General features: G+C 41.7%; 1 protein-coding gene across 2 annotated transcripts; it reads left to right on the top strand.

The window, feature by feature from the left end:
- Window positions 1–2,292: 2,292 nt before the first annotated feature.
- LOC108700895 (potassium voltage-gated channel subfamily G member 1) lies at window positions 2,293–16,849 on the top strand. 2 transcript variants are annotated; one of them, XM_041576992.1, is made up of 3 exons: window positions 2,293–3,221; window positions 13,879–14,676; window positions 15,670–16,849. In XM_041576992.1, the coding sequence occupies exons 2-3, from the start codon at window positions 13,918–13,920 to the stop codon at window positions 16,438–16,440; spliced, it is 1,530 nt and encodes a 509-aa protein (XP_041432926.1). In that variant the 5' UTR covers window positions 2,293–3,221; window positions 13,879–13,917; the 3' UTR covers window positions 16,441–16,849. The 2 variants fall into 2 exon arrangements, with proteins under 2 accessions (XP_041432926.1, XP_041432927.1); XM_041576993.1 differs by having other exon boundaries at window positions 2,293–3,225.
- The last annotated feature ends 103 nt before the right edge of the window (window positions 16,850–16,952 follow it).

Genomic DNA, 16,952 nt, shown 5'->3' with positions numbered 1-16,952 from the left:
TCTCATTGTTATGCATTGAGGCAGGTAGAGTTCTACTGGCAACTTCCAAACTCACACTCCATCAGACCATTATCCAGAAAACATTACTTTCATTGTTATGCATTGAGGCAGGTAAAGTAATGTTTTCTGGATAATGGTCTGGAGCTATTTCCATGGTTTGTCCACTTGGTACATGTACCACTGAAAGGAAATCTTAAAATTAGAAGGTACAATGACATTATTGACAATTTCATGCTTCCAGTGGCTTCATTTGGGGGAATGCTCTTTCTTAATTAAGCACAATAATGCTCCTGTGCAAAAAAGTCAGGTCTATCCAGAATGGTTTTGCTGAGATGGGAAAACCCTGACTTCACAGACCCCTGAGCTCAACGCAACTGAACCCCTGTGGGATGAATTGGAACCCCAACTGTGAGCCAGGCCTGATCCCCAACATCAGTGTCTAACCCCATTAACGTTCTCATGGCGAAGTAAATCCCAGCAACAATGTTCCAACATCTAGTGGGAACTTTCCTAGATGAGTAGGCTGATGATAGTAGTAATTTTTAGTTGGGCACTACAAATTACGTTTTTCTATATGGAAGCAGCAACTCTTATGTATAAACAGCAATCCAATTTCCTTTTTTAAGGATCAAATAGCATTTTGCACATATAACGTTATACGTCTCTAAGTCATCAAATAACATGCCCTCTACTGGAAAGAGTCGGGATATTACTGGCAGCAACTATATCATTCTATTTATACAACGGCATCAAGTCGACTCACCAGTTCTTCCAGCTAATGATTTTTTGAATTAAGGACCTCAGAGATGAAACTTTGTTTTACTGGGCAAGAAACATATTTAATGTTTTTATTGTCTTTATTTATCTTTCGTGTTTCATGTACATTCCTTAAAAAATATTGTCACTCCGTTGTACAACTTTAAATCCAACAGTTGATTTAATCAGTGGAGAAGAAAGAGTTTTCTATGGACTTTATGATGTAGCAGTGACACCTCTTGTTCAACAGGAGGACAGGAGTCACTTCCGCACAATGCTGTTAGAATAACACACAACAATTTCCCTAGTTGGAACAAAGCACAAATACAATGGGAAATATTGTTTATTTGCTAATTTCAAAAGAGCTATGTAGATGCATAAATAAATGTACGATAAATGGGAGAAAAAAAAAGTTATAGTCACATAGAATACTATAGCTGTCAGTTGATGAAAACCATACAGGGAATCCAGACTCTTTTGGAACTGAGCATAAATTAAGCTGCTTAGTTAAAAAGCAGATACAATTGGGATTTGTTAGTGGTATTTTTTCTTCACTAAACAAAGATTTTAGGCAGATCTTCCATGTGCAGCAGCAGCACAGCCATTCATCAATATTCAATCAATAAGCTGTCACTCTGGCAGGAACAGTGAGGGAACATACAATTTAGGTATAGTAGGGAACGATGGTGCCTATAGTAGCAGTGGGATAATAGTCTCTGGGAAGGGAGTGTGACTGTGGGATAGCAGGTATAGTAGGGAGAGATTGTGCCTGTAGTAACAGTGGGATAATAGTCTCTGGGAAGGGAGTGTGACTGTGGGATAGCAGGTATAGTAGGGAGAGATGGTGCCTATAGTAACAGTGGGATAATAGTCTCTGGGAAGGGACTGTGACTGTGGGATAGCAGGTATAGTAGGGAGAGATGGTGTCTATAGTAACAGTGGATAATAGTCTCTGGGAAGGGAGTGTGACTGTGGGATAGCAGGTATAGTAGGGAGAGATTGTGCCTGTAGTAACAGTGGGATAATAGTCGCTGGGAAGGGAGTGTGACTGTGGGATAGCAGGTATAGTAGGGAAAGATGGTGCCTATAGTAACAGTGGATAATAGTCTCTGGGAAGGGAGTGTGACTGTGGGATAGCAGGTATAGTAGGGAGAGATGGTGCCTATAGTAACAGTGGGATAATAGTCTCTGGGAAGGGAGTGTGACTGTGGGATAGCAGGTATAGTAGGGAGAGATGGTGTCTATAGTAACAGTGGATAATAGTCTCTGGGAAGGGAGTGTGACTGTGGGATAGCAGGTATAGTAGGGAGAGATGGTGTCTATAGAAACAGTGGATAATAGTCTCTGGGAAGGGAGTGTGACTGTGGGATAGCAGGTATAGTAGGGAGAGATGGTGTCTATAGTAACAGTGGATAATAGTCTCTGGGAAGGGAGTGTGACTGTGGGATAGCAGGTATAGTGGGGAGAGATGGTGCCTATAGTAACAGTGGATAATAGTCTCTGGGAAGGGAGTGTGACTGTGGGATAGCAGGTATAGTAGGGAGAGATGGTGCCTATAGTAACAGTGGGATAATAGTCTCTGGGAAGGGAATGTGGCTGTGGGATAACAGGGAGAGGTTGTGCCTTTAGTAGTGGTGCTAATAATGTACATATTTAAACAACACCCCTCCTCTCACCAGAAACCAGAACTATAAAAGAAGACAGAAGATGATAGCAAAAGATACAGAGAAAGAAATAAAAACTGAAAATAAAAGAGCTGAGCAAAAAACAGAGGGATAGAAAAAAATGTTAAGAAAGTGCAGTTAAATAGGAAAAATAATGGCAGAATGAGGTGAGAAGAGAAGTTATATGAAGTAGCAGGAGAACAAGAGTAATAAAGAATGGGGAGATAAAGGGGGTATGAAAGGCATAGAGTGTAAAAGTAAAGTTAACCACTAAGAGAAACCCAGCAGTATTACAGTACAGGAAAACGGTTACTGTTCCAGTCTCCCAGGAGGTGCTGCAGAGGCTGTGGTGCTGTCCTGTTGTATTTCTACCAGCCCTGATAGTAAATGTAGTGGGTGGGGAAGGCAACAGATACAAACTGCCAGATGACTCTGTATAGAGAACTTTCAGAGGAAAGGTGTCCTGCTCTCTGGATAGAGTTGTGCTCTGTAGGGTAATAACCATTCCAGCTGACACTCCGGGCACCTCTGCTTCACACCACTGCCTGGAAGATCCATCACCTCTTTGCACTAAAAGTCCCCTCCGTTGCTTGGAACAGTCACAGAAAGAGAGATCTCTACCCTCCCCTGCAATCAGAGCTTACTCCTCCCTTCCTATCCAGCACACTGAGCCGGTTCCAGCACTACTGAGGTTGCATTCCCACCAACCACCTGTCTGCAGAGACATGGCAATGTATCCAACCATCTCCAAAAGGGATGGAGATAGACAAGCAAGAAGGATAAGACCCCAGACCACAACAAGTAAGTGAGTGTTCCCCACTAAAATCCCTTTAACCCATCACTTTCCAAGATCTCTCCATAACACATGTTGCTTTCAGTTCTAGAAAGGAACTCAAAGTATCCAATTTATACATGATCCTGACTGATTTAAGGTACTATCCCATATTTAAAAGGATGTGAATTGTTTCTTGCTGTACAATATTCCTATTATACTGCTTTTTAAATGCCAAAGTCATTTTGTGATCAACTTGGTTTAGGAAAATGTTCTTTGCCTTCTCAACACTTCATCATACATTATTTTAAAGCTACATTACTGTTGATTATCACAGAGAAAATATATGTTGCAGCAGTGATGAAAGTGATGATGTTCTAAAGTGGCTAAGGGCATGTTTGTTTTGCACCATAATCTTTACTTTTGGTGCTATTGTGGAAGCCCTGTGTGGGTTAAACCTCAGCATCAGCAGGACTGGTTCTTATCTGCAACATGTGTTTATTTGCTGTGGAACTTCAGCAGCTCCACTTGGTATCCTAGATGGTTGCTAAGTAATATGACATGCTGACGATATTCTATTTCTGAGTGTATTTAACTCCCTCTGATCCTGTAAGACCACCAGGCTTGCTCCTAGAGACCCCATTAAATACAAGGACCAGACCTTTAACTCCTCACCCTTTTACTTGTCTGGGAATTCAATTTTTAATTAGAATTTTGACTGGGACCCTCTTGATTCTGCGGTTCCTTCACTTGACCTACCCTTCAGATGCGGGTCATGTACAAGTGTTTGGGTTGAATTCTTTCCACCAGAGACTTGACATGCTGCAGTTTCCCGGTTTATGAAATAAGGGATGTCACAATGTGCACACATGTTGAAAATGGTGCAGGATAGGGGCAGCTTTATCTACCTGTGTCCATTTGCTTATTGGAGACTTATCTTCCACTTGCCGTTTACAAGATTTGACTAAACTAAGCCCAGGTGCCGTGTGTTATTTTAAGGTAATTGGGAAAATGGAAATAGGAACATTTGCATAACTGACGGCTGAATGCAGATCTATTCTGTAATTAAAGCATTGGACTTAAATAAAAGTCATTTTTTTATTTCCAGTGGGAAAATGAGATTTTTATTTAAATCGTGGCTAAATAAATGAGAAATTCTCCCATTTCTAATGCAAAACTCTCCATTATGAACCCGCTCTAAAATTAACTTTCATTCAGTTGCCTCTGAACGGAGGTAGTAAGTGGTTATTAACAGCACAAACCCATTTAGGTGTGCCAAAGAATCTTTAATACAAATTTTGCATTTGGATGGCAGAGAATATGTTAAAGCGAGAGTTCGTAGCAGTTCCTTCAGCTGTGTTTATAGTTTAAATTACGAATGCAGCAGACTACAAGTGAAATGATTAGCAAAGTGCCAGACAAATGATTTCCCAGGATTGGGGAAATGGTACCTGGGTAGATTTTTTGGAGTTTTGTCCTGCCAGGGGTGTAATTAGAGAGGAAGCAGACCCTGTGGCTGCTGGGGGGGGGACCAGGAGTTATTAAATGTCTAGTAGGGCAGTTTCATGATTTTGCTGTGGGGCTGTATCTCCTAATTAAACCACTGCCATAATACTTGGAAACAAGTACCCGATACTGGCATCCACGAGAGTCCCCTGAAAAGCGCTGTTTCTTAAGCTTTTCGGCTTATTTTTGATATTTTATTAAATAAAACAAAAACACCTGACATTTCCTTTTTGCGTAATGACAAGGAAAGCCGTATAGGAGCCCCCCCCAACCCGCCAAAACACTATGGCATGCCAACTTTTGACATGTCAACATATTGAGTAACCTGCAAAGGAAATGCCTAAAGAATAGATAAGGTGCCAATCCACTGGAAACAGCCCACAAACAACCCCAATCAATTGAAGAAATGGAGCCAAGGGATTGCACACTGGAAAAATAAAATACAAAAATCTTTAGTACGTAATCACATCATAAAAAAAGCCCAACTCGATTCAACCATATGGTCTTCATCAAGGGAAAATGTAGAAAAGCGGTTGATAGCATTGTTCTTTCTTATGATAACGATTTTTATATTTTTATTTTTCCAGTGTGCAATATCTTGCCTTCTTATGACAACATATTGAGTCACCATTATAATTCCACCTCACTAGGTCACCCACATTAATAGGCCCATAACCATTTGTCAACGAATTATAACTTTCTGTGACATTGAAAAGTATAGAAACTTCATCCGAAATCTGTAAAAGCAGTGAAGCTGGGTGCAGAGATGCCAACCCAGATTCAAAATCATCTGGTGCATCTTGGTGCGTCTGGGGTTTGGCTGGGGTTTTGGCAAAGGGTGGGGCAGGCAGAGCCAAAATGTACCTGGATCCAAGATGGCATCACTGCATACTGTCCCATTTACGTCTACCTGTTAACAATAGCAGCTCAGCAGGGTTGGTTAATGTCTAGCGGGACATTGGCAAACAGAGGAGTGTGAAGTGGATGAAGGAAATGTAAATGGGTCCTTGTCCTTTATGGGAAACTTCAGCTAAAAAAATAAACTTAGAAGGTTTAATTTATAATTGGCAGGCAAAGTGCTATGTACTTAAATGGTCACCAAACTGCCCTTGTTAAAATTCATTGCACAATTTATTTGCACCAGCTTGTGCCTATTTGTGATCATATATTCTAACACCTTCCTTCCCAATTTGCATGCAACTTAAGGCACTATAAGTGCCCTCTTACTTTCGTAGGTGCATTTGTATACAAATGCACTACTGTGGCAGAAAACCTTGTGCAGCAGGTGCAATTATGCTGCAATTCGGGGAAGAAATGCTGCATTGTGGTTAAAAAAAACCATGATAAATAGTGGTGATTTTTACACTTTGGAATGAATGTTAATATGTACCAGGCAATTACAGGGATACTTATTTAGAGGAGGAAAGAACAAAAAACAAAAATCTAAGCTATCGCTCCTTTAAAAACAGCCATGACCTGACAATTGTAGGACAGTGTAATTTGGCATTCTGTATAAGCACCCCCAATGCGAGGAGAGGTCTGGGAACCCAATTGCTTTTATTACAACTTTGTATCCTACATAAACAAAAGTCATGTTTAGAACAAAGCTAAAAAGCTGGAGAGGGGAAGAGATTTTCTAGATTCAAAGTTCATCTATACAAACAGCAGCTGGGTCTCACTTATCTGCATTCTCCTACCATAGACTCCTTCAGGTCAGAGTCAGACCTTATGGCACCTATGGTACAAATCTCTCGCCACAGTTTAGTGCAGGGGTCCCCAACCTTTTTTACCCGTGAGACACATTTAATTTAAAAAAAAGTTGGGGAGCAACACAAGCATCAAAAAAGTTTCTATTTGGGTGTCCAATAACGGCTGTAATTGGTTATTTGGTAGCCCCTATGAGGACTGACAGGCTACAGGTGGGTCTGTTTGGCGATATTAAAGGTCTTTATGACTCCAAAACTTGCCTCCCAGTAAGAAATCCAAACATAACCACCTGCTTTGAGGCCACTGGGAGCAAAATAAAAGGACATTGTGAGCAACATGTTGCTCATGAGCCACTGGTTGGAGATCACTGGTTTCGTGTAATTAACTCATAATCATTTCTGCAACAAGTGATTGTTCATAAGGCTCAATAAACCCGATGTGATTAAAATTACCTAGAAACTGGTCCTGACGGCAGAGGAGCTAAATTATTGCAATTAGTCTGGAGCCGATAAGAATCATGGAAACTCATTATGTTAATCAATGCACATTTTGCTCAGATTTCCAACCTTTTCTCAGGGATAATTGAGTCTCATTAAAGGGATAGTAACCCCCTAAAGCCCCTTTTACTATATATATGGTTAAATGCAACACAGTGCCGAGTGTGTAGGCCACATAGGGAAGAATCGGCTCTGTTGACTCGTTTCCTACGGGTGCAAGGCATAAAAAAGCCACAGCAAGTAAATGCTAGACCTCTAAGGGGAACAACATCACCCCCATGCACAGGGAACTTCTTTCTGGGCCTATGGCTGAGCTCTGCACCTTGTATCATATTAGTGCTGGGTGCAGAAAGTAACACTGTTGGGTGCAAATGGAATTTCTAAATCTCACTAAAATTTTAACTGAAATTTGCTGTTTAAATTCCAGCTATTGTTTCCCATTTCTGCTTCCCGCTGTTCTCTCTGTACATTTATTTACCTGCCTATTCATACTGGCTTATCATGATGAATATAAAACACTTGCAAATCAGGTTACAATAAGGCACCACAGACAATAAAGAGAGATTTCCCTTAAAGCCATGATGATCTAAAACAAATTTCAGATTTTACTTTTTTTTAGACACCTGCTGAATGCAGCTGGCAAATTGCCTTGAATTTCTTCCCCGTAATATATAATTTGCTGACATTAACCTCTCCGGAGATTTCTAATGCTTCTTCAAATTTCAAAACCCTTTTAGCATTTTTATCATGTGCTCCTTCAGAACAGAATATGGTGATTTCAGGGATCTTTAAATGTGTAATTTTATATTCCACAAGGATCCAGGGCACGTATTCTTCTTAGAGTAAATCTGGAGGGATGGCTGCAGCAGTTGGCATGTGAGTGGTTTGAAGGAGGAATAGGTGGGCAAGGATGGTTGTCCCAAAACCCCAATAATGATAATGCACAAGGTTCATTTTGATTGGACAAGGGCTCAGTAATTATCTGTTTAGTGTGGATATATCAAATGTGCGGTGGAACTATCACATTGATAGTGTGGATATATGTTTTGCAACATCATAGGCTGCCAAAATGAGCTACCTGTATCTTACAGGTACGGGACAATTTAGCCTTTTCTATCCCTAAGGCAATACAGTATATGCAATAGCATAAGTAGGCAGCATACTGGGATTTGTTAAAGTCCAAAGAGCAACTGTCAAATGCAAATCACAATTTCCCCAGAATCCTAAGGTAATTGTGGGTGCACACAAAGTCAAGTCCACCACAACTTGTGTGTGATGCAAAAATGTAAAGGGACATTGCATGCACAGTGAGCCAAGTGCAATTTCAAACATAAATCACCATGCTTTTCAACCACAATGCTGCATTTATTCCAACGATTCAGGCGTGTTCTCCACAATTGCATCAGATATGTCAATCTGCACAAATGTTCGCTTTTTACTAAATTTCTTGTTGTGGAGAAGGTGTCACTTCCGATGTTAAAACTGCATTAGCATGTGATTCTTTGGGAACACATTTTGTTCTCTATTGCCTGGAATTACCACCATTAGTTAAAAGACGCCAAAAGTTGCACCTAGCTCAACACCCACCATTAGCAAAGAGGCCTGGTTTCTGCCGTTACCTCTAACACAATCCAGAAACGGTTAAGTGAGTGACTTGCCCTTTAACTTTGAGTGCAGAACTTTTAAAGGCAGCCATTAATCTGGCAAGCGGCACTTGGAAGCACGTTTCTTTTATCTCCCTAGTTCATCTTTATTCTTGCGGAACAGTTTGGAATATTTCAACGATCTACTCGAGGAGTCGTAAATAGGCGGCAAGGTAAAGCCGCTCAACAGAATTACACTGTTACGGCTGGCGCAGGAGCGGCGTGATGACACTTTATGGGAAACATCTCAAGTTTTTAACGACGCCGTGATCTGATAAAGCACAACATGGAACAGGGTTTCCTTCTGATTGTTCCATCAGTTCAGTGTCAGCAACTGGGAGCATAAAAGAACATGGTCAGATCCATAAAGTTAAGTTATGATCCCCGTTCCAATGTATCTAGTGCAGTACAATAAGAAGGGACACTATGGGTCTGTTCCTGATAAATTGTGCTTAGTACAGGGGAATACCTATGCTGCCATAGTTTTATGGGATCTTTCTGTACAGACTATGAGCAAACTTAGGGACTGTTCCTGCTGAATTGTGTTTAGTACAGAGGAATACCTATGCTACCATAGTTTTATGTTAACTCTCTGTACAGACTATGAGCAAACTTAGGGGACTGTTCCTGCTGAATTGTGCTTAGTACAGAGGAATACCTATGCTGCCATAGTTTTATGGGATCTCTCTGTACAGACTATGAGCAAACTTAGGGGCTGTTCCTGCTGAATTGTGCTTAGTACAGGGGAATACATATGCTGCCATAGTTTTACTGTATCACTCTGTACAGGCTATGAGCAAACCTAAGTAACCAAGCATAGGGAAAAACAAACAAGAAAATAATTTTCTGTATTAACATGATAATATTTCCATGAAGGCAAGTACAAAGTGGAAGGAAGAGATGAGGGGATAGCGGCTCACTCTACCAGACTGGCATGGATTGAGTCCAATGTAAATGAAAGTGCAAACAACTTCTGTTGTGCTATTTATGTGAGAAGTATTCATTCTGAAAGGCTTTATTATTTCCATGCTTATCATCTGTCAAATCTGCATAGGCTTCTATTATTCCCAGTGATAATGGCTCCCATTGTCATGCCAAAGGAAATCAGATTGTCCGGCATAAAAGGCTCTCTGGCTGCGTTGATGCTCAGATAAACTTGTTTATATATTGCAAGGTGGCATGTTTGCTGCTGGATGGAACAGAACAAATGAAAAAAAGCATGAAAATAGTCCATAATATGACAGGGATAAGTCCAATATTGTAACGCTGTTTGTATGTTTTACTTAGAACATAGTCCGTGCCTAGAACATGCAGGATTTAAATTCAGTGAAGGACACACTCTAGGGCAGGGGTCCTCAACCTTTTTTACCCGTGAGCCACGTTCAAATTGGGGACGGGGAGCAATAAAGCATGAAAAAACTGAATTCCAGCATACCGTAATTGCACTTGCCATTGATAAGAGCTGCAACGGTTCTCAACTTTTAGTGATGCATCTGGGCATCCTGCAACTAAAGGGGGTGCCACACAGGTAGGACATGAGTACACACCTACAGGGCCTACAGATCCTTCTGATTCATCTCACTCAACATTGAGCACCTAAAAGGTGCAAAAATTATAGGGTCAAGGAAAGTGTTAAATAAATACAGGGCTCTCCTCGGGGACAGAGGCAAGTGCACCCAGGAGTTAAGCAGGAGGTAAATAGGCAATTTGTGTATGACATTTATGGGGGAATGTAATATTGATCGCTCACACAAAAATCATATGTGCAGTGTATGTAATAAACTTCTTAAAGGAGAAGGAAAGGCATATTTATAAAAGTTAGGCACCCCTAAGTGATTGTATATACTTACCTCACACCCGGGCCAGTGCTCCTATCAGGAGAAAACTGCACCGGCCCGGGGTTCTTCTAGTGAGCACCACGGATCAAACGTCTTCCTTCTTCTTTCTTCAAATTTCCTGGGGCAGACGCATGCGGAGTAGAACGAAATAGCCGACTTCTACAATCACTTGCGGCACCTTAATAAAAAAAGTTGTTACATTTGCTCCAAACGTTTACGCCACCTTCAAGCAGGTGTTAAAGGTTCGCAATGCACAATTAAGATTCGCAATTCAATAAAAGCCTGATGAGGAATATTACATTGTGACATGCACATTTTTATCTGCAAATGTGTTCTCTTTGTGTATTTTATTACATTTTCCCCTACATCATTTAACTGCCAGCAGCTCAGGATCTACACCACTGACACTCAAGTCACAGAATGTCCTGGTTTCCAGGGTTACATTTTACACAAGCCAGCAGCTTAGAGGTTAAATAGGCTAAATTCTGACTTTTCCTATATGAGCCCAATTATCTCTTTTAGTATACGGTTTCCAAGAATAGGGAAGCAATAAAACTGCGCTGGCAAGCTTGCTCAAGCACAGTAACACAAACAGGAGACAATAATTTAAAGGAGAAGGAAAGTTGTTTACCACTTGGGGGTCCCAAATGTTAGGCACCCCCTAGTGAATGTATTTACTTACCTGAAACCCCGGGCCAGTGCTCTTATCAGTAGAAAACTGCACTGGCCCAGGGTTCTTCCAGTGAGCACCACGGAGCGATCCTCTTCCAGCTTCTTCTGTCTTCAAATTTCCCAGAGCAGACGCTTGCGCAGTTGAACGATATAGCCAACTTTTTAGTTAAAGTTAGGCGTTTTGTTCTACTGCACATGCGCAGCCACACGAAGAAAGATGAAGATGGGAGAGGATCGCTCCGTGGTGCTCAGTGGAAGAACCCCAGGCCGGTGCAGTTTTCTGCTGATAGGAGCAGTGGCCTGGGGTTTCAGGTAAGTAAATACATTCACTTGGGAGTGCTTAAAATCTGGCACCCGCAAGTGGTTAACGGCTTTCCTTCTCCTTTAACTCTTAAAATATACATATATGGAATTCCCAGCATGCACCCTAATGAGCAGTAACTTTAGGGACACGACTTGAAGGAATAGCAATTATCAGCCCCAGAGGGAGAGCAACCTGTTGCACAGTGCACAGCAACTTGGGACACAGCTGCTTGAGGCTAGGATTCAGCGAGCCCCGGTATGGGGAAAAAGTTAGAATAAAAAAGAAAAAAAAGAAAGTTCAAAAAGCAAAGAGACGACAGAGTGACAGATCTGCTGCAGTAACGGAGACCATTATGTTTCCCTGCCATTACAGAGCCAACTGGTGATAGAGATTCTCACCCTGACAGCAGGCAGTTTGATGGCTACTAATTGCCTGCTATCTTAGCCACTAAAAATAACTTGTTCCCCAGCCTAAAAAAAGGCAGCAGGATTCCCCGATATTCTGCTGTAGCTGAACTACAATTCCCAGCATACACTGACTGCCAAAGGCTGCATCTCTTCACAGCAAGGGGCTAAATAAAATAGAATCCTTCTGTCCTTTCCATTGATGTTTTCCCATACGAGATTTGTGCTTAGTACAGATGAATAACCATGCTGCTATAGTTTTATGGGATCTCTCTGTATGAGCAAACTTAAGCTGGCCATAGACGTGCAGATTTACCGTCATATCGGACGAACAATGGTTTGGTGCCATCTCCCGACCTGCCACTAACCATTCAGATCAAATAAAGTAGTAAAAGAACAGATCAGACGACGTTCTGCCCTGACAGCAATTGTACGAAAGATAGGTCCGACAAAAGCTGGTGACAGTCTCCCACTGATATTGCCACAGTGCTTAGTACTCAGGAATGTCTATAAACATTAATATTTTGGAGCAGATGTGTCCAGCCTGCAGCATTCCAAATAAGTTGCAACTAGCATCCATCTAGAGTCCAGCGACATCTGAAAGTCCACATCCCTATTTTAGAGTCTGTGATCAGTAAAATCTTTCCAGTAATCCCTATAACCTCATTATATGACTGTAAGAACCTCATCTAAGATGTTATTTTTGGTTCCCAAATTGCTTGAACTGTCAATTGCCTACAAAGCCTTCTAGAGCTCTGCTCCATTCTACATTCACTCTCTGATCTGAGATGCTCTCTGTCGTGTTCCAGTAATGACGTCCCGTAAGACTTCTCCCCTTCTATGCCATCTTCTCGCCCCTACTGGTTCAGCCTTCAAACTCTCACAAATCAAAACATATTTTTATAAGTTCATTCCCTTTCCTCCATACCTGACTTCTGTATTTGCTACTTACTGTCTCATCTGCTCTTTCCCATTGCTATCCCTTTCTATGGCTCTGTCACTGCTTATTCCCACTGCTCTAAGGCACTACAAATGTGCCTTCAAATTAATCACCAATTACATAGTGACATAGTATCTGAAGAATAAAAAGTTAGAACATTTCTATGATTCAGAATTCAGAACATTTCTATGGTTAAGGACGAAGGGAGTTCATGGTTAGCCATGCACATGCCGATAAAAGCTGACAACCGAGCCCCCCCCCCCAGTTGAGTCAGCGGCTTATTGGACTATTTATTGGGTCCTTGGGATTTCCTGCCTTACTAATACCTGGATGAAATTAGAAAGCTATCTAGGCAGGTGTGAAAAGTCCTTTGGATCCCCATGGGTCAACGACTGAATCAACTGAATCTGGCCCTGTGTGGATGGCCAACTCAAGGAAACCTGGCTAAGCAAGTGGATCTTTCAGTGAATGATACTAGTTAGAGGGCAGTGGTATTGGTCTTGCTTTCAATGAGATACAAAGAACTTCCAGTTGGTTGAAGTTGGTGGCATTTAGACTCATGGTTCCATGAATGCAAAGGACAAGTTTAGGTGCTTCTCTGACGGATGATAATCCATGTGTGATGCAATGGTTCTGACACTGGAGGGTGATGATATTCCTGCTACAAAATCTGGAGTGATAGGTTGCAGGATTATGGGCCCTTTGTAGCAGAGCCAAAAAAGTATTCACTTTAGCCTTTTTTTATACTTTATTGTTATCCCTTCTATGATCCTCCACAAGTCAATGGCATGATTTGCTGCTCTGTGCTTATTAAAGTATTTACATTATAGGAATTGATTTACTTTCTGTTCCCAGTACGAAGTAGCAACCCATGTTAGGAATTTGTTATTTATATTAAGCACTAACCTTTATATTTCCCAGGATACACACCCCCAGGCTAATCCTACAGCAGTTCAATCAATGCACTATTTACCCCAAAGCAGCTGACTCAAAGAAACAATTCTGGTGCCAATGTTTCTGTATTCAGTATAGAGCTCCCCCCTCTGAGAGGTAAAATCGCCATAAAGTGTAGTTTGTATTCATGCCTTCTAAAGGACAATGCTATTTCTCACAAAATCTGTATGTAATCAAATAAGTGCTATTTCTGATCCAATTTTCTCTCTCTCTGTTTGCAGTGTAATTGACTCAAGAAATGTGAGTCACTGAGCATCAAGATGACTCTCCTAGGAGGAGATAACTCTGATTATGACTACAGTGCTTTAAGTTGTGCTTCCGATACCTCATTCAACCACAATTTCTTTGGAGAGTCTGAAAGCCTCAAGGGTATCTTCTACAAAAGGGCCAAGCTCATCCAGCCAACCGAGAACCTCTTTAAGAGCGCTCACCCAGATGACCGCAAACACCATGCCATCATAAATGTTGGAGGCATCAGGTACCTCCTGCCTTGGACCACCCTGGAGGAATTTCCTTTAACACGCCTTGGACAGCTAAAACTCTGCAGTAACTTTGATGAGATCTTAAGCATTTGTGATGATTACGACGTGACGTGCAACGAGTTTTTCTTCGACCGGAACCCTGGAGCCTTCAGAATTATTCTGACCTTCCTGCAGGTTGGAAAGCTGCGGCTGTTGCGTGAGATGTGCGTTCTCTCCTTCCAAGAGGAGCTTCTTTATTGGGGTATAGAGGAGGATAACCTGGAATGGTGCTGCAAAAGGAGATACGTTCAGAAGATGGAAGAGTTTGCTGAGTTGAATCTACAGGAGGAGGAGCTGATTGAGAGTGAAAATGCGTCTGAACCTGAAGATGAAAGCAAATGGGACAGTTGCATGCGTCACTTAAGCGATATGGTGGAAAAGCCTCAGTCCGGGCTCCCTGGGAAGATCTTTGCATGTCTGTCTGTGTTATTTGTCACCATCACCGCTGTGAATCTGTCCATTAGCACCATGCCAGACCTGCGTGAGGAGGAGGAAAAGGTTTGTTTTTGCTTTATTCATTCTCCATTTGAACTGCAATTCCCCAGTATTTTTTCCTAGTCTCTGGTGGACTTTGGGCCTGTAGAAGTAAAGCAAGTGATAGGCTACTTGGGATTTTGAACACAATCAATTAAACCTATTGGATCATTTAGGCTCACGTTGCACATACTGTTCCTCTGGCAGTGTAGCAACACTTGATACCACACTTGTGGACTTTTGAGTAGCACTGGGGATTTTCGTAATGCCCCTTAAATTTGAGATTTGGACTGCGTAGGGCAAAGAAAGTTTAGACTCTGTAAGTTAGTTCGGGGATGGGAATGTGTAGTGTTTCTAATTAATTTTTTAGGGAGAGACCAGGCCCAACTCATGTTGAACCCCTAGTTACGCCTCTGCTATTATTGAAGTGTTACAGGTCTTTTGTGCTAAATACAATAAGTGGCTGATTGCAAGTTTTCATAATCATTTTAGTGCTTTTATTGGTTTGGCCTCATGTTCTGTATTATAATAGAAAGGTTTGCACATACTGAAAAGCAGTGGCCCCAAAACACCTCTAATCTTTTGGTTTTTAGCCAGGGACCCCCATAGCTTATAACAAGGGTTCAACATTGTTTTATCAGTCATCTGCCTACAGTACCAAGATATCTAGGGCAAAAAATCTTCTTCAATTGTGCTCAGGTTGGGCCCACTGCAATCCCAGTTTGGGAACTTATCCTCTAATCTTACATAAATCATTCAGAAAACCTTGGTTCTGTTTAATGTATCTGCTGTGCACGGGATGACACTTATCCAGGTTTTCTTTGGGCCAACAATGGCATTGGAATAGCTGGCACTTTATGCTTAGAGTTGTTTCCAAAAAAAGTGGGGCATAACAAAGTGAGAGTAAGTCATTATTTGTATTTAATTGGAATAATTTAAGTCTTTAATATTTCATTATATAAAGCCCTATCATTGGTGCTAATGCAATATTTCTCAAATTTTTCTCTGTTCTCCTAGGGAGTATGCTCCACAATGTGCTACAACATTTTCATTGTGGAGTCGGTCTGCGTGGGTTGGTTTTCCCTGGAATTCTTACTGCGCTTTATCCAGGCTCCCAGCAAATTTGCATTTCTTAGGAGGCCCCTGAACCTTATAGACATTGTGGCCATTTTGCCCTACTACATCACTTTGGTGGTTGACAACACCTCAGTGGGACAAAAGAAGCCTGGCTCCGGAAACAGCTATTTGGACAAAGTCGGCCTTGTGCTACGCATACTCCGTGCCTTAAGAATTCTCTATGTGATGCGCCTCGCCAGGCATTCCTTAGGGTTGCAAACACTGGGTCTCACAGCCAGGCGCTGTACACGGGAATTTGGCCTTCTGCTTCTCTTTCTTTGTGTGGCCATTGCTCTATTTGCTCCTCTCCTCTACTTGATAGAAAACGAGATGGCAGACTCCCAGGAATTTACCAGTATCCCTGCCTGCTACTGGTGGGCTGTCATCACGATGACCACAGTGGGATATGGAGACATGGTGCCCAAGAGTATTCCGGGGCAGGTGGTCGCTTTAAGCAGTATTCTGAGTGGCATCTTACTTATGGCGTTTCCGGTGACTTCAATATTTCACACTTTCTCGCGCTCGTACATTGAGCTGAAGCAGGAACAGGAGCGGCTGATCTGCAGGAGGGCACAGCTACTCATGAAGACCAAGTCCCAGATGGGACACATCTCCCAGGGGAGTGATATACTGTCTGAGTGTGCATCCTCAGAGGCCAGAGACAATGAATGACTGGTACAGCCCAAGGGTTCAAAGTTTCTACTGTAGAAAAAGCCTAGAGTTGCTATGTGATTATTACTGGATAGAAATCTATTTTTCACTCTATATTAATACTGAGTATCACTACACACTCCCAGCTCTGCAAACAAGTCAAATCATATGTATTTTTATAGAACTGTTGTTGGTTTATTTCTGTTGAATTGTATTGGTTTTATGAATCCCTCTCTGTATAGGCCATGAGCAAACTTAGGGGTCTGTTTCTGCTGAATTTAGCTTAGTACATGGTATATTATCCTGCCATTGTTTTACTGTTCTTTTTCTGTAAAGGCTATACAGTAAGTAAAGTTAGGGGGCTGTTCCTGCTGAATTGTGTTTAGTACAGGGGAATACCTATGCTGCCATAGTATTATGGAATCTCTCTGTACAGACTATGAGCAAACTTAGGGGACTGTTCCTGCTGAATTGTGCTTAGTACAGGGGAATACCTATGCTGCCATAGTATTATGGTATCTCTCTGTACAGAC

This window comes from Xenopus laevis, chromosome 9_10L, assembly GCF_017654675.1.
Source record: "Xenopus laevis strain J_2021 chromosome 9_10L, Xenopus_laevis_v10.1, whole genome shotgun sequence".
Lineage (NCBI taxonomy): Eukaryota > Metazoa > Chordata > Amphibia > Anura > Pipidae > Xenopus > Xenopus laevis.
The sequence above is the reverse complement of the archived record's forward strand: the minus strand, read 5'-3'. Positions and strand labels throughout refer to the sequence as shown.

Excerpts from the sequence above, each read along its gene's own strand:
- LOC108700895 (XM_041576992.1), top strand. The coding sequence starts at position 13,918 with ATGACTCTCCTAGGAGGAGATAACTCTGATTATGACTACAGTGCTTTA. Across the intron at positions 14,677-15,669 it reads TGCGTGAGGAGGAGGAAAAG|GGAGTATGCTCCACAATGTG; the intron begins GTTTGTTTTTGC and ends CTGTTCTCCTAG.